General features: G+C 51.6%; 1 protein-coding gene across 11 annotated transcripts in view; it reads right to left on the reverse strand.

Annotated features, from left to right (window-relative positions):
• TENM2 (teneurin transmembrane protein 2) overlaps positions 1-24,645 on the reverse strand; it is a 1,321,709-nt gene that overhangs the window by 260,772 nt on the left and 1,036,292 nt on the right. For all 11 annotated transcript variants that reach the window (XM_055129736.1, XM_055129737.1, XM_055129735.1 and 8 more), the window contains one exon: positions 1,632-1,866. In XM_055129736.1, coding sequence (XP_054985711.1) covers positions 1,632-1,866 — 235 coding nt within the window. The remainder of the gene's footprint in view (positions 1-1,631; positions 1,867-24,645) is intronic.

Consider the following 24,645-nt stretch of genomic DNA (forward strand, 5'->3'; position numbering starts at 1 on the left):
GATAGAGTATGAGGGAATGTGTTTGCCACAGAGGCAGGGTTCGGGTGGGGTGGGGTGGGGGCAGTGGGAGAGATACTGGGAACATTGGAGGTGGAGAATGGGCACTGGTAGAGGAATGGTACTTGATCACTGGATGACTGAAACATAATCACGGAAGTTTGTAAGTCTGTAAGTGTATCTCATGGTGATTCATTAAATTTGTTTTTAAATTAATAAAGGCAGGAGTAACCCCCCGCGGTGGGGGGGGGACAAAGAAACAAACAAACAAAAAATGATGGCTGGGTTACTCCAATGGATATCTGCATGTATGTTTTGGTCCACAGCTCCTGCCTCATGGTTACCCCTTCCAAGGAAATCTTGGAGGTCCTGAAGTGTTGCAAGTGATGTGGGTTCTCTGGCGGTGGGAGTGACTCCTCTGGGAAGCATCTGGGGGTGGCGTACCAGGAGCGCTCACCTTGCCAGCACAGGCTGGTGTTTCCAGTCACGAGCACACACCTCTTGGATGCCAGGGGAAGGGGGCTGCCTTCAATCATCCATTGATGACCAATGGGTCCATCAATCATACTCCATAACCCCCCATAGGGCTAGCTTTGGAGAAAGGTGGCGAGTGTGGCCAAAACGGATGGAACTGCAAGGCTACCCTGACATCTAAGGATGGAACTGCAAGGCTGCCCTGACATCTAAGGATGGAACTGCAAGGCTGCTCTGACCTCTAAGGCTGGAACTGCAAGGCTGCTCTGACCTCTGAGGATGGAACTGTAAGGCTGCCCTGATATCTGAGGATGAAACTGTAAGGCTGCTCTGACCTCCAAGGATGGAACTGCAAGGCTTCTCTGACCTCCAAGGATGGAACTGCAAGGCTGCTCTGACCTCCAAGGATGGAACTGCAAGGCTGCTCTGACCTCTGAGGATGGAACTGCAAGGTTGCTCTGACTCTGAGGATGGAACTGCAAGGTTGCTTTGACATCTCACTGACCCAAGATTGACTCCACTGCAGCCACCAGTGAAAACCAGACTCAAAAATGAAAACAGGGAGAGCCACAAGGACCAAACCAAGACACCCCAGGCCTGGAGAGGATTTTGAAACTTCCCAGCAAACAATGCTGCCCCCTCACCACCTTCCCCTTTTCCTCTTGTTTGTTTTCATACATTATCATTTGCCCCTCAGGCTTGAAGTGTGTGTATGTGGGAGGGATTAAGGCGAGACTGTATGCAGATGAACTGGAAACTGAAATTAGACTTCTGTCCGTCTGGATTCAGGGATCGTATCTCCAGGTTTCCCCAGACACTTAATTTCCAACAAGTCTCCACGTATTGCTTCAAGAAAGCCCCCAACTGCATCATTCACCTGCAGCTGTGAGTCAATATTCCCTTAGGAACATGCTTCCCACGAGCCTCTGAGTGAAATGAGGTTATGGGAATTCTGTCAGTTGGGTGCACAAGAGCGAAAACAGCAAGAAGGCCGAAAAATGGCACTGTCAGGGTCGAAGTGCTCAGGGAGCAGTGAAAAGGTGGGGGAACCAGCCTCTGTCCTCTGGCTGGAACTTCTCCCTTACCGAGTGGGTGAACTGGGCGGGTGACGCGGACGGCATGAGTGGACGGTGGCGACAACAGTGACAATGGGGACTTACCGGGTCTCCAGGGGCACGTTGCTGTTTAGCACCCAGCTGTCCTGGAGCTGGACGGACTCGGGCGTGGTGGCCAGGTCGTTGGGGGCGGGCGCTGGGGCGTGGATCTGGCTCCGACGGTTGGTCAGTGAGTTCCTGTTGAGCGAGTTGACGGATGAGTGGTGGTGGGACAGGGTGTGGTTGTGGGGGGGTGGCAGAGGTGGCCTCAGAGTGGACTGGCTGTGGTGGTTCGGAGGGCCTGGGGAGAGAAGAAGGGGGAACAGCTATGAGCAGTGGCGAAACGACGGCCCTGGAACCCCCCTGCACAGCCATGGAGGGGTGCTGGGAACAGAAGGGATGACTCTGGCGGCCACGTGGGGACACGGGCGAAGAGGCAGCTCTGGAGGGGCAGGCAGCATTCCGGGCTCCATTGCTCAGACATAACCAGACCTCCTCTACTTTCACGCAGAGGCAGCAAATGCAGCAGGAGAGTGTTGGTCCGCAGACTCGGGCTGGGAACCCATGAAATTCCTTGGACAGGATTACCAGTACGTAAAGAGAGCCACAGCCATGCTCAAGGCCCCTCTCCACATGCTCGGATGAGCTTCACCCATGAAGGAACCGGCAGAGAAACCCAGGTGTGCAGGACCTGGGGCCGAGATCTCCAAGCCTGCTCGGATCGGGACTGGGCCTCCTCCACCCAGATCCCCCATTTTCCAGTAGCTAGGCAATAACATCCACAAACTGCCCCCGGCACCATGTAATCCCATCAACAGCCAAGATCCAGAGAGTATAAAACAAAGCTCCCGGAAGCACGTGGTCACATTTGCAGCCACATGACCTCTTATAGTCTAGTTCTCCCTCCTAGAGAACCTGGCAAGCTACCGAGAGTATCCTGCCCACCCAGCAGAGCCTGGCAAGCTCCCTGTGGTGTAATTGATATGCCAAAAACAGTAACAACAATGGGTCTCATTCCCTGGACCCCGAAAGAGCCTCCAACGCGGCACTGTTGGGAAGGACGAGTAAAGAGAGGCTGCTAAAATCTCAGGGCTATGACGAATCGAGCCATTACTGGCACCTGCTCAGGCAAATTAATGAACAATGGGATGACAGTGATACAGTGATACAGTGAAGGAGAGGGAAGGAAAGATGCCAGAGAGCAGAAGTAAGACGAGACATACAGGAGCGGCCAGAGAGATGGTATAGCGGAAAAAGGCACTTGCCTTACACACAGTTGACCAAGGCACAGTTCCCAGCACCCCAAATGTTTCCTTGGGAACCACCAGGAGTGATCCCTGAGCACCATCAGGTGTGCCCAATCACAACAATAACAAAAAAGCAAAGAAGAGGCAGACAGGAAGCAACAGTGGCAGGGGGCGGGGGCCTCAGATGCACTGGCAGTAGAGAGCTGTGATTTATCCACATATCTGCACCCACAACACTGAACGCAGGATATCCAAACAACAACAACAACAACAACAACAACAACAACCATACTTAGAAATGCGCCTGACCAGTTGGGGTAGAGAAGGGACCAGGATGACAAAGATAGTTGGAAATGATCACTCTGGATAAGAACTGCATGCTGAAAGTAGGCACAAGAATAAACATGATGATCTCTCAGTCTCTGTGTTACAGACCATAATGCCCAAAGGATGGGGAGAGAGAGAGAGAGAGAGAGAGAGAGAGAGAGAGAGAGAGAGACGGACAGACAGAGACAGAGAGAAACAGAGATACAGAGAGAAAGAGTGAGAGAGAGAGGGAGCAAGAAAGAGACAGAGAGATCAGAGAGATAGACACAGAAAGACACAGAGAGAGAGAGAGAGAGAGAGAGAGAGAGAGAGAGAGAGAGAGAGAGAGAGAGAGAGAGAAAATGAAAGTGCCAGCCATAGAGGCAGGCTGGGGAGGGGAAGGTGGGAGGGAAACTGGGGTCATTGGTGGTGGGATATTTTTATTTTGGGGGGGTAATACTCAGAGATGCTCAGGGGTTGCTCCTGGCTCTGCACTCAGGAATGACTCCTGGCAGTGCTTAGGGTACCCTATGGGATGCCGAGGATTGAACACAGGTCGGCCATGTGCAAGGCAAACGCCCTCCCCGCTGGACTCTCGCTCCGGCCCCAGTAGTGGGAAATGGACAGAGGTGGAGGGTCGGGTGTTGGATCACTGTATAACTGAAACCTGCTCACGAACAGCTTTGTCACTGTGTATCTCACGGTGACTCCAGTAAAAAGAAAACGTAATCAAAAATAAATGACTAAATAAGTGTGTCTGCCAAGGAGGTGGGGTTGGGGATGGGGTGGGAGGGACAGTGAGGACATTGGTGGGGACAGGTTGACACTGGGAACGGAACAGGAGTTGGAGCTCCACTCCGAATACCTTTATAAATCATGGTGCCTTGATCAAAAACTTCACAAAAGAGTCACTGTCACTGTCACTGTCACCCTGTTGCTCATCAATTTGTTCGAGCGGGCACCAGCAATATCTCTCATTGAGAGACTTATTGTTACTGTTTCTGGCATATCCAATACGCCACGGGGAGCTTGCCAGGCTCTGCTGTGCGGGCGGGATACTCTTGGTAGCTTGGTGGGCTCTCCGAGAGGGGTGGAGGAACCGAACATGGGTCGGCCGCATGCAAGGCGAATGCCCTACCTGCACAGAACGCCCCATTCCAGTGACTCACGACTGAAGCATCCCTGTGCCCTGTCCCGGTGACCCAAGGCGCCGCCCACCCAGAGGAGCAGGGACGGACTCCAGGGAGGGGGGAGGCAGATGCCAAGAGCCGCAGGACCTACACAGCAAGGAGAGCCAATCTGGGGCTCTGCCGTTACAGAGAGGGAGAGGGTGGGCACTGCCTCGCCGACCGACCTTGGGCCCGTCCGGGAAGGGGTGCGGGGAGGGCTCAGGTGAGTCTCTCTTCTGATTTTTCTAAGGAAAGCTAAAGGCAGCCCCTGGGAACTTGCAGGAGATCGAATGTTTGGCTTTACTAAAATATTGACGATTAGCCAAAATACACACGTGTAAAGCAGAGAGATGAAGGCACTTGCCTTGAACTTGGCCAACACGGCTTCATCCCAGACCCACACTGGGCCCTTGAAGACTGCCAAGAGCGATCCCTGAGCACAGAACCAGGAGTAAGCCCTGAGCACACAGCCAGACGTGCCACCACCCCCCAAACCCCCAACACATACACACACAAAATGACACATACATGTGTTCCTTGTATATTCACACATTTTCACGGCTGGACCTGATGATGCAGGACAGCCCCTCCCGCCCCCACCGAGGGACCATGTGATGCCAGACATCCTTCCATTGGCTGTAAGCCAGGCCTGCGTAACCCTTGCACTACTTCTCCAGCTCCAGACACTTCACCCAGCCCCTTCTCTAATAAAGCCAGATGCAGGAGCTGGAGGGGAAGATGATTCCGACCTCCAGTTGCACGGGATCCAAACTACGACCACCACTTTCACTTCTCCTAAAGTGAAAATGCCCAACCGTCCCAGCAGAGGTGAATGGGAAAAGGCATGGCGGGACATACATGCAATGGAATACTCTAAGACTCTAAGACTCGTTAACACAATCCAAAGGTGTTTCATGGCCATCGAAGATCAGGATACTTCCTGGTATGCTGTTTTCTGTATCAAGACATAGTCATGGAGTGCGTGGGTCTGGTATGAATGGAAAGAGATGCGAGAGGAGGAAAGTGGCTGAAACGTGCCAGAATGACCTCTCCGAAGCGCTCTCCCTGGCTCATGAGTTCCCACACAGCCCCATTCTGAGTGGGGTGATTATTCCCCATTAGCCAGGTCATTATGAGGCTATTTGGGGAAGAGGAGATGAATGAGTATTCCCAGGAAACACCTCCCCCCCTTTTCCTTCACAGCCCGAGCCCTAACTTTCCACACCCCGCCCTGCCCCCTGCCCAGCCCCCCAGCTCTCACCACCCTTCCTGGCTCTGTGGACCACCCAGACTCTTGGAGCACAAAGGGGACTTGTGTGGGATCCCACTTGCCGAACGAGAGCGAGAGCGCGGCAGCTTCCCGCCTCCTTCCTCGGGCCAAGGCCTCTCCGCCTTCTCCGACGTGTGTGGTCCGAGGATGGTCCGTGGGTGGAATTCCTGCGGTTGCCTTTCCACTGACACCATCCAGGGGTGGAGCTAGGGACACAGAGGCACCGTCCGACTTGGCGGGAGAGGGCGGGGGGGGGGGTTACTTTCTGGGCTGCTCCGCTAAGGAAAAAGAAAACAGGAGGGCGCGTGTTCTAGACCACTGGGAGGGATGTCGAGTTCTCTTTCTCTGGGAGCAGCACTAGGGTATCCCAGGGCAGCCGGGGGGGGGGGGAAAGAAAGAGGGGGAAAGATGCACTGCCCCCCAATCCTGCTCTTTGAGAGCACTGTGCTTTGCTAGGAAGAAATCACTTTTTTTTCTTTTTGGGTCACACCTGCCGATGCACAGGGGTTACTCCTGGCTCATGCACTCAGGAATGACTCCTGGCGGTGCACAGGGGACCCTATGGGATGCTGGGAATCGAACCCGGGTCAGCCGCGCCCTCCCCGCTGTGCTATGGCTCCAGCCCCGAAATCACATTCTTGACCTGAGTGATCCATTACCCAGAATCCTCTGGGAGATGCTCTCCTTGCAGCTGTGGTAAGTTTCCACTGTGCCATGGATTCTTATTCTTAGTCTTATTTTTTGGCTTTTCGCGTCACAGCTGGCGGTGCTCAGCCAGGGTTCCTCCTGGCTCTGCACTCAGGAATTACTCCTGGTGGTCCTCGGGGGACCAGACGGGATATTGGGGAATCGAACCCACGTCTGCCGTGTGCGAAGCAAATGCCCTCCCCACTGTGCTATCGCTCAGGTCCCCTGTGGCACGGATTATGCGTGCTCACTTCGCCCCCTCTCTGGCAGCCCATCTTTAAAAATGAGCCCAGATGCAGGAGCTGGAGGGAAAAACTGGGACCTCCAGTGACCAATGAGGCTTCTGGGGATGCTTTGAGAGGGGAACCGCCCAAGTATCCAAGAGAAGATGAGTGGGTAAAGGAATGGCGGGGCGCCAAACCGAGTTAGAAGGAGAGGGGCAGACTCAGAATGGCTTAGCTAGTTTGCCACCAGAAGCCCACCCCTAGGATAGCCACGAGTGGGCACTCACACTGTCGCCACTGCTTTGACTTGGGGTAGATACGCACTGGGCAGGGAGAGCACTGCTTAATGGAGCAACCTCCCCTGCTACAACGAAAGGTCCCGAGCACCTCTTGCATCAATCGGTCTTCCTGACAGACACAGCCCTTGTTGAGGACGACGGGTCTCCATTTGCCAAAGCAGGCAGGGGCCAGCTTCCCGTTGTCACCGAGAAAACACACGCACAGACTTCCAAGAAGCCACGTGACCTGGGACGCCTTCGCCCAGGCCACTGAGTTTTCAGTGGGTGATGCAGCAGCAAGGAGCAGGTGTGCTCGGTGGAGGGACTGGGCGCCCGCTCTGCACACACACACATTCATTGGGCTTCATGCATGTGCGCCTTAGTGATGGCGCTGATAGTCCGTCCACATGAGATCACATACTAGTGCCACTTAACCACCAAGCATGAGGCATCACCAATGCTTGTCCAGTATACACTGAGGAAGTAAGTCTGCGATTCACCGGCAGGAAGGAGACTGTGGTTAAGAACGTGGCGCTCCCCTGTACTCTGCCCCTTTGATTTGCCTCAAGTGGAGGACCTGGACTTTATTTTTAGGTGCAAGGAGGCTTCAGTCCTAGGAATAAGGAACTGCTCGGGGGTGGGGGTGGGGGAAAGGAGGGACTTTGTTTAAAGCTAGGGAGGGGCTAGTGTAGACTCAAAGCGGGGCGGGGAGATGGTACAGGGCATAAGGCACTTGCCTTGCATGCGGCCAGCTCTGGTTCACACATAGTCTTTCAAGTAATTCCAGGACTGATCCCTGAGCACAGAGCCAGGAGTCAGTCTTGAGTGTCACTGGATTTGGCTGCATATTCCTCACCCCTACCCCTCACCCCCCAAGGACCCCAATTAAAAAAAAAGACTCAAAGCAAAGGTAAGTGGATAAATAAAGAAGGAGCTTATGGTCTATTTTTATAAATCAAATGCCTGCATGGACTTGCTAGGACTCCTTTTAACACGGTCTAAATTCGAGATGGCCTCTGAGGCAATGGTCTCGGATACTTTCCTCTTGATATGGACGCCGGTCCCATACTGTGGATTTCTTTAGGGGCCAACTATTTGGCCCCCGGGCCTTCAGAAGAACAAATCAATTATTTTTCAGTTGGTAATGCTATCTGCCCAAGCAGGCCAGCCCTGGGAACTACATCTTGGCATATCGACTTTTATGTTGGCTCATCACATATCACCATAATATTACTATCATTATCAGAAACAATCCAGGCACACCTTTTTAATGACAGAGAGAGGAAGAGTTTTCTTTGGCGCTCAGGAAGTCAATTCTGAATTTCTGCTCTCGTTGTTGGACGCATCCTAAATAAACACTGGGTGAGTCATTTGGTCTGCACCTTGCCAAGGGGTGTGTGTGTGTGTGTGTGTGTGTGTGTGTGTGTGTGTGTGTGTGTGTGTGTGTGTGTGTGTTGGGGGTGGGGATAGCTAAAGCAGAAGAGACTATAGTTCACACCAATGGTTTTTCTGTCAATTAAAAATGATAACAAAAGGTATGAAAGGGGGAAAAAAAGGAGCCGGGAGTGTAAAGGTCTTCCCATTGTGAGCTCTCTTATTCTTAGAGACGCGATGCCTATTATTTTAAAGTCTTATAAAATGTCAACCCCTTTGTCCCCAAGATGGCAAACGAAGCAGAGAGTTTTGGCTTCTTGCCCTGGACGTGGCCGTCGGGCAAGTTCAAGCCTGACCATTCTGCACAGGAGCCAGCAGAGGGAAAAGGTTGGCCAAGACCGAGGCTGGTTGACGGATACTGGCACCACGACCCCAGTTCAAGCTTGACCTGGGATGGATGCGAGGGCAAGTAGGCAATGAAAATACTCCGTTCATATGTGGAATATAAAATAACATAATATGAGACGGACACCCAAGGACAGGAGAGACAAGGGCCAGGAGGATTGCTCCATGGTTGGCAGCCTGCCTCATGAGCTGGGGGAGAAGGCAGCTGGGATCGAGAAGGGGTCACTCAGTCAATGATGGTTGGAGGGATGCTCGGGATGGGAGTTGTGTGCTGAGAGTAGATAAAGGACCAATCATGATGGCCTCTCAGTATCTGCACTGAAAACCATAATGCCCCAAAGCAGAGACAGAATATGGAGGAAATTGTCTACCAGAGAGGCAGGGGGAGGGTTGGAAAGGGGGCTATACTGGGGACATTGGGTGGAGAACGTGCACTGGTGGAGGGATGGGTGTTTGATCATTGTATGACTGAAACTCAAACATGAAAGCTTTGTAACTGTATCTCATGGTGATTGAAAGAAAAGATAATACTTCAGACCAATAGCTCTGGCTGGACCTAAAGAAGAATGTCCTGCATTCAACCAGGTTGGCGGCTGGCTCTGCATCCCTGCCAGGCCACTCCTAAGCCAGGGACCCCCTCCAAGTTGTTATCTATCTTTCTCCTTGTCTTTAAAATGAAATGGTGGCGGCTGGATAGATAGTACAGCAGGGGAGGCACTTGCCTTGTGAGTTGGCCCAACCTAGGTTCTATCAACGGTACCCTCGAGGGTCCCCTGAGCACCGCCAGGAGGAATTCCTGAGTGCAGGAGTAAGCACTAAGCATCGCCAGGCACGTGCCCCCCAATCCCAAGCCCCCTAGCCCTAAATATTAGATAGCAGGATAAATAATAAATGCCCAAAGACAACCGAAGTGAAGGACAAGAGCATTTCAGTAGGAAGCTGATGGCAGGGGTGAAGGGTGGGGGTAGACAGGGCTGGAAGCAACAATGGTGAGAGGATGTGGTCAGCCGGAGGAGGAGGAGGCGGTGCTGAAAGGACTTAAACCGACAGTGCCCAAACGTTATCTACAAAGTGCCTGTCAGAGAGGCAGGGTGGAGAGGGGGAGGGAAACTGGGGACACTGGTGGAGGGAAGGAAGTGGATGGTGGAGGAAGGATGGATGTTGGAACACCATCTGTCGGAAACCCCGTCAGAAATGACTTTGCAATTCACGGAGACTAAATAATGGGCTGGAGCGATAGCACAGTGGGTAGGGCGTTTGCCTTGCATGCGGCCGACCCGGGTTCGAGTCCTCCGTCCCTCTCGGAGAGCCCGGAAAGCTACGGAGAGTATCCCGCCCGCACGGCAGAGCCTGGCAAGCTCCCTGTGGTGTATCCGATATGCGAAAGACAGTCAGGACAAGTCTCACCATGGAGACGTTACTGGTGCCCACTCGAGCAACTCAATGAGCCACGGGACGACAGTGCTACAGTGATATAAGCAGAAATGCTCAGAGCAGGGGTGCGGCTCAGAGGTGAATGCCTGGCAGAGGTGGCACGCTGGGTTCTCCTCTGAGCCCCACGTCGTTCCTGAGCACTGCAGGGTGTGGCCCCAACCGCTGAATGTCTCCCCTGGGTGCTCCCCAGCCCGGCCCCCGCCCAGGGGAGTGAGATGCCCCTGCAGAGGGCGGGCTGGGGAGATGGTCCGTGTCAGAGCACTCGCCCAGCGCGTCCATGTGAGCACCTGGGTTCCGTCTCCTGCACCACTCAAGCCCAAATCAATAAACAGCCTCTGATTTCACTTCCCTGGCTATTAGGGACATTAAATGAGAACAGAGCTGTAGAGATTCCTTTTTTTTTTTTTTTTGCTTTTTTGGGTCACACCCGGTGATGCACATCACACCCGGTGATGCACAGGGGTTACTCCTGGCTCTGCACTCAGGGATTACTCCTGGCGGTGCTCAGGGGACCCTAAGGGATGCTGGGAATCGAACTCGGGTCATCCGAGTGCAAGGCAAACGCCCTACCCGCTGTGCTATTGTTCCAGCCCCCTCGTTTTAATTTTTTTACTACTCACTTTTATTATATTTTTCTGAATTTCATGGATGCTATAGAAATACTCTACTTATAAAAAATTATATTCCCCATGTTAAGTTACACAGAATATGGTTTAAAGCCCTGCCTGCGGAACTGTCTCCAGCCCTGTAAAACATTATTGTGATATGCGTCATCCCTAATCCTGGCATGTGCCACTGTGGGTGCAGGTGGGATGCTGAGCGCCCCCAGGGCGTCTGCACTAGGAGCCCCGGGGATGACACACAGGACACACAGAGGAGGAGGATGGAGGGGGAGGAGGAGGAAGAGGAGGGGGAGGATGGAGGAGTAGGAAAGGAGGAGGATGGAGGGGGAGGAGAGGAGGAGGATGGAGGGGGAGGAGGAGGAGGAGGAGGTAGAGGATGAAGAGGATGGAGGGGGGAGGAGGAGGAAGAGGAGGAGGAGGGGGAGGAAGGGGGAAGGGGAGGATGGAGGGGGAGGAGGAGTAGGAGGAGGAAGAGGAGGAGAAGGATGGAGGAGAGGAGGGGGAGGAGGAATGTAGGAGGAGGAGGAGGAAGAAAAGGAAATAGCCAGAGGGTGGGGGTGGGGGCTGGGGGGTGGGGTGCAGCACAAGATCTCTCCCCACATCTTCCCCCAAGCGCCTGCTCCTGTGTCTTCCTCCCGGTGCTCGACCTCCCGACCTTCCGCTGTCAGTGAGGGAAGATGAGCAAAGTGCCACTTCGGGGGCTGGAGCGATTGCACAGCGGGGAGGGCGTTTGTCTGGCACACGGCCAACCCAGGTTCAATTCCCAGCATCCCATAGGGTCCCCCGAGCACCGCCAGGAGTGATTCCTGAGTGCAGAGCCAGGAGGAACCCCTGAGCATTGCCAGGTGTGACCCAAAAAGGAAAAAAAAAACAAACAAACACAAGGCCACTTAGCTCCTGATTCACCTAGCACTCCTGATGCAAGGTAGAAGCCTGGAGGGGCCAAGGAAAGGAGGGGAGTGTGTGTGTGTGTGTGTGTGTGTGTGTGTGTGTGTGTGTGTGTGTGTGTGTGTGTGTGTGTGTGTGTGTCTAGATCCAGTTTCTCCTCTTCAGCAAGGGACTGATTTGTCTCCAAGTACTGGGCTTCTTGGTTTTGTCTGTTTGATTTTGTCTGCTTGGAGGCCATCCCACCCCATCCCCCCCCCCCCCAGCAGTGCTCAGGACTGACTCCTGGCTCTGTGCTCAAGGGATCACTCCCAGTGGGTTCAGTGTATCCTAGATGGGAAACCAGGGATCGAACCAGCCACGCGCAAGGCAAGCATCTTACCCACTGCCCCCCTCTCTCTGTCCCGCAGAGGGATTTTAATTATTCTCCAGCCATCCCCGGCTCTGGGTCCTTTGCTTTCTGAAATCACGGGGAAACCACCAGTTGAAATCAGTGTCAACTCTGGTAGCTACGTTTTCCAAGTGACAAAGACTCCCCCCGCCCCCCACACACACACCATCCCTCTGCAAAAAGGATAAAAAAAAAAAGTAAAAGACCACTTGAAATACTTATGAGGAACCCATCTAAAGAGAAGATTTTATTGCAAAGTTACATCTGAGCAGCGCCTATCTGAGATTTCAATAAATCTACATTACCCTGGGTATTTGGGGCTCCTCTGGGAGACAGAAGCCTATCAGCAGAAAGTAATGATTTTGGGTTTTTCAATTGCCCTAAGGATCTTGACAATGCTATTAAGATCCATGCTCTTCCTGTCGAGAAGTTTAGGAGTGAAATTATTAATACGCCCAGACGTTCTGTTGATTGTTACGCTGCAGCGGAAAATACTCTCTGTTCTCCCAGCTACATTATCACTTTCCGGGAGCACAGAATTGCATCAAAATTTAAACCCTTCTCATTCCAGCTCGTCGTGTGGCTTTTCAAGGTCTTATTGTAAAATAGGCTGGGTAAAAATTTGGCTATCTCCCTACCCGGGAAAGATAATACGTTTCTCAAAGACCAGACCATTTTAATTTAAAAAAAGAAAAAAAAAAAGAAAAGAAAAGGAAAGGAAAACCTCAGTGGAATTTTCTATGAGCGGGATGCCATTTTTTTTGAGCTCTTCACCTATACTATTCCTGGGGGTGTTATTTCGTTCCCCTCCCTGCCCCACCCGCCCCATCTCGGAGGCGGTCCCCGTGCTTAGTCTCCGAAGACAAGGCAGGGATCAAAACGCAGAGCCAACGCGGGTGTGATTTCAGATGATGCCTTAGAGGAGCCAGGGGGCCGGGGCCATTCATTAATCCCCAAACGACCCAGACCCAAGCGCAGGAGCGAAATGGCGAGGGGGACGGATAAAGGTTTCTGCAGCGTTTTTCACTTCAAGGCACAGCAGAATTATTTACTATCTGGGTGACCTTTTCCCTAAATGTCTCAGGGTACCTGTCTTATAGGGCAGGGAACAAAAGTTTCTCGTGACTGCATAAACAGAAGTCGTCTGAATGTCATCTCTCTGCCGGCACCTGGCTTCCTATCCACCGACAACTGGCAGAATGTGCAGTTGAAGACAGTTTGGGGATACCCTCTGCCCCTTCAACACACACACACGAATGCAATGCACATAGGTCATTTTTAGAAGTCTAGGGAAGCCCCCGCAAAGAGGAATGGGTGGGCTAGTGTCCTCATTTGTTTATTTTGGATTGATGAAGCCATTTATTTTCTTTCTTTTTTCTCTTTCTTTCTTTCTTTCTTTCTTTCTTTCTTTCTTTTCTTTCTTTCTTTCTTTCTTTCTTTCTTTCTTTCTTTCTTTCTTTCTTTCTTTCTTTCTTTCTCTCTTTCTCTCTTTCTCTCTTCCTCCCTTCCTCCCTTCCTCCCTTCCTCCCCTTCCTCCCTTTCTCCCTTTCTCTCTCTTTCTTTCTTTCTTTCTTTCTTTCTTTCTTTCTTTCTTTCTTTCTTTCTTTCTTTCTTTCTTTCTTTCTTTCTTTCTTTTCTTTCTTTCTTTCTTTCTTTCTTTCTCTCTCTCTCTCTCCCTTCCTCCCTTCCTCCCTTTCTCCCTTTCTCTCTTTCTCTCTCTTTCTTTCTTTCTTTCTTTCTTTCTTTCTTTCTTTCTTTCTTTCTTTCTTTCTTTCTTTCTTTCTTTCTTTCTTTCTTTTCTTTCTTTCTTTCTTTCTTTCTCTCTCTCTTTCCTCCCTTCCTCCCTTTCTCTCTTTCTCACTCTCTTTCTTTCTTTCTTTCTTTCTTTCTTTCTTTCTTTCTTCTTTCTTTCTTTCTTTCTTTCTTTCTTTCTTTCTTTCTTTCTTTCTTTCTTTCTTTCTTTCTTTCTTTCTCTCTCTTTCTGCCTTTCTCCCTTCCTCCCTTCCTCTCTTTCTTCTTCTTTCTTTCTTTCTTTCTTTCTTTCTTTCTTTCTTTCTTTCTTTCTTTCTTTCTTTCTTTCTTTCTTTCTTTCTTTCTTTCTTTTCTTTCTTTCTTTCTTTCTTTCTTTCTTTCTTTCTTTCTTTCTTTCTTCTTTCTTTTCTTTTCTGACATAGGGCAGGGGGGGGTTAGCAGTCCAGTGATTTGAAGAGGTTATTTTTCACAACTTGGAAGACTTTCTGCTAAGGTGTATTTGAAAAGTAGGCGTGGCTGTAGGAACTTAATCTCCCACAAACTCTGAATTTTACAGAATAGAAACACCCAAGGACAATAGAGACAAGAGCCAGGAATATTGCCCCATAGTTGGCAGCCTGCCTCATGAGCTGGGGGAGAAGGCAGCTGGGATAGAGAAGGGATCACCGAGGCAATGATGGTTGGAGAGATTGTTCGGGTTGGGAGATGTGTGCTGAAAGTAGATAAAGGACCAAACGTGATGGCCTCTCAGTATCTGTATTGCAAACCATAGCGTCCAAAAGTAGAGAGTATGGGAGAAATTGTGTGCCATGGAGTCAGGGGGAGAGTTGGGAAGTGAGGAAGGTACTGGGGACACGGGTGGTGGGGAATGTGCCCTGGTGGGAGGGATGGGTGTTTGATCATTATATGACTAAAACTGAAACATGAAAACATTATAACTATATCTCATGATGATTCAATTAAAGAAAAAGTAAACCAACCAGTACTGTCTCTGGCTGTACCACCCTGCAGGCGCCCAATCTCAAAACAACCAGTACGTTCAACTTTTTACAACCTTTTATAGAGTTGGCACATTGAAATCCCCCCAAGGGCAGGCTGGTGGGTGATAAGAAGGCTTACAATAAATAGCCTTAGTTTTGTTTTCTGGGACCACCCCTGTGGGGTGTTCAAGGCTGACTCCTGACTCTGTGCTCAGGGATCACTCCTGGCGGGACTTAAGGATCCTATACAATGTCGGGGGGCACGTTGGGGGAGGAACCCAGGCGGGGCATGTGCAAAGCAAGCGCCTTAACCCCTGTACTATCTCTCTGCCCCCCCACCCCCCGCCAGCAGCTTTTTTTTTTTTAAACAAGAATTTTATTTTATTGAATCACCATGTGGAAAATTACAATGCTTTCAGGCTTAAGTCTTAGTCATACAATGCTGAAACAACCATCCCTTCACCAGTGCCCATATCCCACCACCAAAAAAAAACCCCCACAGTACACCTCCCATCCTGCCCACCCCCGCACCCCCCACCCCGCCTTGTAACTGATAAATTCCACTTTACTTTCTATTTACTGTGATTACATTCAATATTTCAACACAAACCTCACCATTATTGTTAGGAGCGCCAGCAGCTTTTGACAGGTGATAGCTCCCAAATGAAAAACCAGATGACCTGGCTTTTCCTGAACCTTGGGGTTCACTTGCATCCCCCACCCCCAACTGCAACACACACACACACACACACACACACACATGAAAAGTCTGTGGTCAAATCAGTTTTGGGTTTGGGGCTCGCTCATTCTGCTGTGCTGGCAGAGCGATTCCAAACACATCATTCACTGGCGAGAGCAACTCCTGGGTATGAGCTTGTGGGACCGTGAGGTGCCAGGGATGGAACCTGTAGCTCCTCGGCGGAGCTGTCTCCCCGGTCCCCAAGTCAGGACCTTTCAGTTGCTCCGGCCGGCCCAGGAGACCTGTGGATTAATATCCCGTTGCCACTAGCCCCTGACTTCTCAGCCCCTCCGAGTCCTTCACCCCGTCTCCACGGCTGAAGTGTTGACTTAGCTATTCGCTTCTCTGGCCTCCTCGGGGATGCCGGAGGCTCCCCAGGATTTATCACCGCCAACCTGGGATCATTCTTAATCCCCTAACGTGTGGAGAGTGAGTCATCTCTCCGGTGGAATAATCAGATTTGGTGGGGAAAATCATTTCCATTTCGAATGCTGCTCATCTGACACTTGAGTCGCCTGGCTTGGGCTGGCTGCTCGGGAAGAAGGTGTTTGACTGGAGGGGCCAGGGCCACGGTACTGTGGGGAGGACGCTTGCCTCAAACCCGAGTTTGAGCCCCGTCAGCACAGATGGTCCTCTGAGCACTGCCAGGATTGGTCCCTGAGCACAGACACAGGAGTCAGGCCTGAGCATCGCTGGATGTGGTCCCCAAACTGGAAATAAAAAGAAGAAGACCTCTGGTTGGAGGAAGTCTTGAAGGAAACAGGGAGAGAGGAATCCCCAGCGTCCAGGAAACTGGCTCAGCAGAAGGAAGAACAAGAATGTGTGAGAAGCTGGGCTGGATAGAGGGGGGTGGCCCAGGGTCTCTGTGAAGATGAGGTTTCCATCCAGAGCCAAAGAAAACGCCAGAGGGTGTCAGAGGGACGGAACAGGGGTTCAGGTGCTTGCCTTGCATGTGGCCATGCTGGTTTGATCCCTGGCACCCCTTAGGGTCCACCGAGTCCTGCCAGGAGAGATCCTTGAGCACAGAGCCAGGGGTAGTCCCTGAGCATCAACCAGAGTGATGCCGGAGCACAGAGACGGGAGTCGTGCCTGAGCAGTGCTGGGTGTGGCCCCTCAAATCCCCCCAAATTTAAGAAAGAAAGAAGGAAAGAAAGAAGAGAAAGAAAGAAAAAAGAAAAAAGAAAGATAAAAAGGAAGGAAGGAAGAAAGAGAAAGAAAGAGAGAAAGAAAGAAAGGAAGAAGGAAATAGAGAAAGAAAGAAAGAAAGAAACAAAGAGAAGAAGAAAGAAAGAGAAGAAGAAAGAAAGAAAAAAAAGTGCTTGTCATAGTGGTAGGAGGTGGGATGGGGTGGGGGTGGGAGGGAGGGAAACTGGGACATTGGTGGTGGGAAAAATACACTGGTGAGGGGATGAGAGTTGAAACATTATATGACTGAAATCCAACCATGAACAACTTTATAAATCTGTATGTTACTGTGATTCAATTAAAAAAATAAATGGAAAAATAAAAGAAAAAAGAAAAGAAAGAAAGGAAGGAAGGAAGGAAGGAAAGAAAGGGAAAGAAATAAAGGGAAAGAAAGAAAAGAAAAGGAAGGAAAGAAATGAAGGCAGGAAGGAAGGAAGGAAGAGAAAAAGAAAGAAAGAAAGAAAAAGAAAGAAAGAAAGAAAGAAAGGAAGGAAGGAAGGAAGGAAGGAAAGAAAGGGAAAGAAATGAAGGGAAAGAAAGAAAAGAAAAGGAAGGAAAGAAATGAAGGAAGGAAGGAAGGAAGGAAGAGAAAAAGAAAGAAAGAAAGAAAAAAAAGAAAGAAAGAAAGGAAGGAAGGAAGGAAGGAAAGGGAAGAAATAAAGGGAAAGAAAGAAAAGAAAAGGAAGGAAAGAAATGAAGGAAGGAAGGAAGGAAGGAAGAGAAAAAGAAAGAAAGAAAGAGAAAAAGAAAGAGAAAGAAAGAAAGAAAGAAAGAAAGAAAGAAAGAAAGAAAGAAAGAAAGAAAGAAAGAAAGAAAGAAAAGGAAAGAAGGAAAGCAAGCAAGCGAACAAGCACTGAAATGAGAACAAAAGGCTTTGAGGTCACAGGCCCTGAGGTTGGGGACTGCACCAGGCCTCAGGCCCTTAACTCCTGCCCACCCGTGGCCAGAGAGTGGCTCTCTGCCCCCGCGCCCCGGCCACACTGTCTCTGCTCAGACATCACTCGTCTTCACTCACTGACACCCAACACTCTTCGCTCCCAGAGCAGCAGCCCCGAGCTGACACACACACACTATAGGATGATCACCACAATCAGACTAGTTAACACCTGTCCCCTGCAGAGTGATGATCTCTGTATTTTGCCTTCCTGTGATGACAGCTTTTGAAGACCTACTTCCTGGCAACCTTCAGCATTACTGCGAGTCTGACGAATGATGGCTAGTGCCTGCCATGCCCAGGAACTACCTGAAGGAGCCACGGAGGGCCGGAGCCATAGGACAGCGGGGAGGGCGTGTGCCTTGCACTCGGCCCATCCCAGTTCAAATCCCCGGCCTTCTATGGACCGCCATAGAAATTCCTCCCAAGCACCGCCAGGAGTAATTCCTGAGTGGAGAGCCAGGAGTAAGCTCTGGGCATTGCCAGGTCACTGTCACTGCCATCCCATTGCTCATCGATTGGCTCGAGCGGGCACCAGTAACGTCTCCATGGTGAGACTTGTTGTTAATGTTTTTGGCATATCGAATACGCCACGGGGAGCTTGCCAGGCTCTGCCGTGCGGGCGGGATACTCTCGGTAGCTTGCCGGGCTCTCCGGGAGGGGTGGAGGAATCGAACACGGGTCGGCCACATGCAAGGCAAATGCCCTGTCGCTGTGCTATCACTCCAGCTTTGCCGGGTGTGACCCGAAAAGGAAAAAAAGAAGAGATCAGGGAAAGTTTGTATTTTTCTGGAACCCCCTTCTCCCGTTTCCCTCACCCTCAGTCCTAGTGACCACCAGTCTCTTCTCCGAGTCCAAGAGTGCCTTTTTTTTCCTTTTTTACAAAAATTAAAAAAAAGTTTCTACAGGCTGGAGAGATACAGACAAGGCATTTATTTGCCTTGCACATGGCAGACCCTGGTCACCCCCAAGCACTTCAGAAAGTCCCTTGAAAACTACCAAGAGTGACCCCTGGGCACAGAGCGGGGAGTCAGCCCTGAGCACTGCCAGGAGCACCCCCGCCCCCGAGCTTCTAAGATCGAGCAGACTGTCCAAACGTCTGCGAGAATTCGGAGATATTCTCCCAGACCCCCTCAGCAGTCTTAGCTACTTTCCTTGCGCCTTCTCCGGAACACGTACTGTCACCTCCGCGCGTGCCCTGGCTGGTCACCATCTCTCCCTCGTGGAAAGTAGGCCACGCCGCTATTTTAGTCTCTGCCCCGTTCCTGGCTCCGGGTACGCTCAGATGCCATGGACGGTGGCTGAGTCCACGCGTTAGCAAAACGCTGACATTCGAACAAAGGCACCGACAGGCAAGTCGGCCTTGCTGATCCGAGGGCTGTGGGCGCCTTTCCAAGCGGCAGGGGACGTGCTATGTCCTTTGAGACCGCGCTCCAAAGCTGGCACCCGGCCACAGGTCCGGAGAGAGGCGGGGGCTGGGAGGCACTGCCGGCTTCCCTGCCAAAACGCAGCTCGATCTCACGCAAACTTCAGCAATCTCACCTCCTCCTGCCGCAACGGCGGCGTGTCAACAGATGCCTCTCGAGCGAGCGAGCGAGCGAGCGAGCGGAAATGCCCACGGGAAGGAGGGAGCCGGAGGCCTCTGACACACCCCGCATGGGAACAGACACACTTTGCTTCCAGACTCCGCCCAGTGGGAATCTCTTGGGAGCTGGGGGTAGGTTTGGGGTTACTTGAAAATGTGCAATTTTCATTCCCGGTGGATGGCCTGGTAGGGACTCTGCTAACTCACCCAGGAAGGCCGAGCCTTGGGTCGCCCGCGCGGTGGGGTGGGCGCCCGAATCTACTGCAGGAAACCCAGGGGGAAGGGGAAGAACAGGACTGCGGAGTGTCTAGAAACCCAAAAGCCCGCTATCTGCAATGCCTCCTCCTTCAGGAAGTCTTCCAGGGTGAGTTCAGAGAAAAACCCTGGGGCTTCCTTATTATACAAGGACCCAGGGAAGACATGTGTGGGAACTCTGGGCTCCGATGAACCCACGCTGGTGTACTGCGAAGCACACAACTTCGTTTGGCCACGGAGTCAGTTCAGTCTGTATTCTCCTCTGTCACATGAACACAGTGTACCAGGGAAAGAGATGTCACTCTGGTTTTCTCACTGTCCAGGGCCTTGCCAAGTGCTCTCTCAGCCGTCACAGGATAAACTTTTCATGACTGACATCCAAGCTAAACACGAAGCAGTGACCGCCTCGTATCTGAGTTCCAACCCCTCCTTTCTGGGACACAGAAGTAAATTTTTTTCTTTTTTTTTCCTTTTTGGGTCACACCCAGTGATGCTCAGGGGTCACTCCTGGCTCTGGACTCAGGAATTACCCCTGGCCGTGCTCAGGGGACCCTCTGGGATGCTGGGAATCGAACCCGGGTCAGCTGCGTGCAAGGCAAACGCCCTCCCCGCTGTGCTATCACTCCAGCCCCCACAAAACTAAATTTTTAAGAGGGACACAGAACTAAATTTGTTGATAGCCAAACGCTTCAGTCGCCGAAACATACCCCTGTCCACATCTGCGTTGTTCTTTTTGTCCAGATCTACGCTGGCTCACAGCGTTATGCATGCGGCAACTCATTTCTGCACAGCTCCCCTGAACCAGATGGATTTTTAAGGTTCTAGGCTCCCTCTGTCCCCCAGGACGGGAAAGAAAGTCACAGCCTAGACGTTCATTTGTCCGGCCACCGAGATTCCCCACCCAAAAACTCTTCATTTTCCTTGGGGATGGCCTCAGTTATCAAAATGTCTCACTTTCCCATTTTTCACTCGCATTGGAGCTCACGCATAAATATTTTTGTAAGGGCTGAGAGATCGCATAGGGCTCTGGCAACCAAAGCCACAGCTGCCTTTTGGTGAAGGCAGGAGGGGTGCTTTCGCTTCTTCTCAACCCGGCCTCGTCTCCCAAGGCTAACTCAGGACCGTGCAAGGTGGCACGGACACGGCTTCGTGTTAACGTTCTGCTTCAAGGACGCTCGGGGCACACCGAGGAAGTCGCGAGCATGTTAATTATTCCCTGTGGCGGGAAACTATAACATTTTGATTCATTTGTAGTTTCCCCTGAATGTGGTATTTATCAACTGTCTTTTATGTTTCATTCTAGATAATAGAGCATGGCAAATTGGAGTCTTCAATTATACCCGGGGAAGGTGTATACACCGACTGCTTCTCAGCGAGGCGTACACACGGGCCCCTGCTCTGGGATCCGAATCAAGACTCTGTCAGGCACCTGAAGCCTCTGCGGGGCAGGGGCAGGGGGCCTAGAGGGGCAGAAGAGAACTGTGGAGGTTCGACAAACCCCCAAGCCAACTCTGCAATGCTTCCATCTTCAGGAAGCCTTCCCAGATGAGCTGAGCTGAAATCTCAGGTGAAAGCATTCACTGTGACGCCACGCAGGTACGTTAGGGGAACTCTGCTCTCAGATGAAGTGGGGTGGAGTCAAGTTCTTCCCCTTCCTCCTTGCATCCTCTCCTGCCCCCCGGAGCCTCAGTGCTCCAACTGTGTGATCTGTACCCCATCTTTCTGCCGATTTTGCAGTGAAGACACATCTTCTCGAAAACCGAAGCCAGAAGCCTCGAGCAAGAGCCAGGCAAGCACGAGTGACTGTGCTTGTAAGCAGGGCGGGTGACAGAAAATTTAGAAATTGCATCATGAGGCAAGTAAACAGGGGCTGGAGAAATAGTCCAGCCAGGAGCGCACTTGCCTTGCATGCGACCGAGCTGGGTTCCCTGGAGCACCGCCAGGAGTGATTCCGAGCACAGAGCCAGGAGTGACCTCTGAGCATCACCAGATGTGGCCCCAGGACTGTCACTGTCACTGTCATCCCGTTGCTCATTGATTTGTTCGAGCGGGCACCAGTAACGTCTCTCATTGAGAGACTTATTGTTACTGTTTCTTGGAATATCCAATACGCACAGGGGGCTTGCCAGGCTCTGCTGTGCGGGCTCGATACTCTCGGTAGCTTGCCAGGTGGCCCCAGGACATATATAAAATTTAAAAATAAATTAGGCTAATAAGTAAAGAAATGCCCCAGGAAACTGAGCAGGAACAACACACGGCAGATGAAAGTGGCAAGCCCGAATGGGCTTTCTGACAGGTAGGAAGGCGCCAAAGAATCCCCTTCATGGGACCTGACAGACGCGGCTTCTGGGAAAGGCCACGCACAGGCCTCTGCTCCCCAAGTACCGGTCAGTCTCACGAGATCAGCACCTCACAGAACCATCTCGCAGTCCCGACCACACACACATATTCTACACGCGCCTATTCTTCTCATAACCCAACCTGTGCGTGTCCCCCCTGCAGAAATGAAAGCTCGTGTTCAAGGGTGGGTGGAAATCTATCCTTGCTCCTAATGCTTGTACACAGCAAGGAAAAAAAGAAAAAGACTCGGTTCTCCATCATGCACAGTGCTCTCAGGCAAGTACTGCAGGAAGGAGAGAGGGTTCTGAGCCGGGTGATTCCATTCAGACACATTCTCTCCTCTGTGACCTTCAGGGCTTGGCCTGGGGTGTGCATATGAGGCCGGAGCACCAGGGCACCAACCAACCGACTGAGAACTGTTCTGTTTCCTTAGTGTGGGTCTGATACAAATCTAGACACGAGGAAAAACTCATAGGTCTGTACACAAGTGACCTAACTGCATGCCACTGAAAGTAGCTCTGACATGTAACAGAGCACTGGGGAGAGAGTTCAAAAGGATGAGTGCATGGTTGGCATGTCACGGGTCCGGGTTGGATCCTGAGAACCTGTGGTCCTCCCCGAGCACTGTTAAGAGTGAGACCTAAGCACAGAGTAGGGAATATCACACCCCCAAGTATTGCAGGGTGCAATCCAATTCCCCTAATAGATATCATATATATTTATGATAATGTACTTGTGATAATATATATGAAGGTGCGTGCATATAATATATAGTATTACTGTTTTTGACATATCGAATACGACACGGGGAGCTTGCCAGGTTCTGCCGTGCGGGCGGGATACTCTCAGTAGCTTGCCGGGCTCTCCGAGAGGGACTGAGGAATCAAACCCGGGTTGGCCGTGTGCAAGGCAAATGCCCTAACTGCTGTGCTATTGTTTCTATAATATATATGATAAAAATTAACCACCATGATGAGTGCATGGGACAGGATAGAATTATTTGGTATCCAACATTTAGGGTTAATTTAGGTTGAGAACTTGAAGTTATTTTCTGAAAAATAAGGGAACAAATCACCGCCCCCCCCGCCCCGTCCCCCAAACTTTAAGTCCAAATCTGGGAAGTGGGGAGATAGTTCCAAAGTTAATTGTGTCTGCTTTGCATACTCAAGTTCTGGGCTCAATCCTTGGCAACCTCAGAGTTCCCCCCAAGCACTGCTAGAAGCGACCCCTAAATAGCCCCTCCCCACCAGGAACGCAGCTCCTGGGCACCCACTGTTCTGACCCATGAATAAACACAAGAAAGCAAGCAAACTTGCAAATCTGGTTCCCACCTCCACACCAGAGGAAGACCAGGCACATCCCAGACCAAAAGAAACAAAGAAACAAATCCCACTGTAACTGGAACAGACGTCTATGCGGATTCTTGTTACTGTTAATAGTTTCTGTAACCGAAGCTATGCGCATAGTGTCCGCGAATGCCCCTGGGCTAGTTCCCTCAGCAAGCCGCTTGAAGAAACCCCCTTACAAAGAGGGTTGAGGACAATTTCCTCTTGTCGCTGCTGTCAGCCCTCCATCACCTTGCCACCCCATGACGGGTCCTCCATCCCTCCTCACAATCAGGTTGATGGGTTGTTACCCGTCTCAGAGCCTCGAAACATGTTTTACTCTCTGGCCCCACGCCCGGCAACTTCAGGGACGGAGGAGCCGTTTCTGCGCGTCCTGTACAATTTCCAGCCCGAGGAGGGCTTGCTTCTGGCCCTGGGAGTGTGCAAAACTCTTGAAAGAACCCCCGAGTTGGAGAGGGAAGCAGAACGCAGCTGGGCGGGTGGGCGCTCCAGGCTCCCCTGGCAGAACCCGGGGGGCGGAGCAGCAAATCCTACCTGCTGGGTGCAGCGTGGAGGACCAGTCCTGCATGGTGTGGGGGCGGGGAAGGGGAGCCCCGCTCGGGACGGAGGGCAGGCCAGCGGGGCTGGATGTCGGAGTGGCGATTTAGAGGACATCGACAAATCACTCGGCTCCTGCCGGTCCCCGAGCCATGAATGTGGGCCCCCAGCCACCGCGTCGCCTTGCTCTCGCCTGTCCTGTGTTGAATTCCCGCCTGGCCCCTCTCGCTGCTCCTTCCCTGCGGGTGGCACCAACTTCTCTCGGTGGCAACCTGCGGGCACCGCTCGACAGATGCTGTTTCCCACTCACCTGTCCCCTGGCCTGAGGGATGGAGCTCTGAGAGGCCAAGGTCTGGCGCGGGATGGGGCAGGGGAGCAATTACTGCCAGTTGGTTGTGAGTGAAGGGGAAGGGATAGCCGGGTTGCCCGTAGCAACGGGCTAACCTGGAGCGCAGGTGCAGAGCAATTAGCAGAGCGGTGTCTGCGCTGCTCGGGCACCTGTGACCCACGCTGGGACTGTCCTTCAGAGCCGGGGCAGGGGTGGGAGAGGGGACTCTGTGTGTGTGTGTGTGTGTGTGCGTGCGTGTGCGTGCGTGTGCCCGTGTCCATGTGTGCACATGTGCATCTGTGTGTGAGATTTGTGTGTGTGCATGTGCCTGATGTGTGTGTATGTGTATGCGAGTGTGTGTTCATGTGTGCTTATATGCATGTGTTTGCGTGTGCCTGTGTGTGGACACACTTGTGTGTGCGTGTGTGTTTATATGTATGTGTATGTGTATGTGCATGTGTGTGCGTGTTTGTGTGCATTTACGGGTGTGCGTGTTTATGTGTATGTGTGTGCATGCATGTGTGCGTATGCCTGTGTGTTTATATGTTTGTGTGTGCATGTGTGTGTGTTTATATATTGTGTGTGCGTGTGTATGTGTGTTTATGTGTTTGTGTGTACATGTGTGTGAGCCTGTGTATTTACATGTATGTGTGCATGTATGTGCGTGTGTGTGCATGTGTGCTTGTGCCTGTGTTTGTGTGTGTGCATGTTTGTGTGTGTGTGTATGCGTGTGCATGTGTGTGTGCTTGTCGGAAGGAAGTGGCCGTGGATGGAACTCACCGTATGGAGAAACAAGGCAGTTGCCT

Source organism: Sorex araneus, chromosome 2, assembly GCF_027595985.1.
Source record: "Sorex araneus isolate mSorAra2 chromosome 2, mSorAra2.pri, whole genome shotgun sequence".
NCBI lineage: Eukaryota > Metazoa > Chordata > Mammalia > Eulipotyphla > Soricidae > Sorex > Sorex araneus.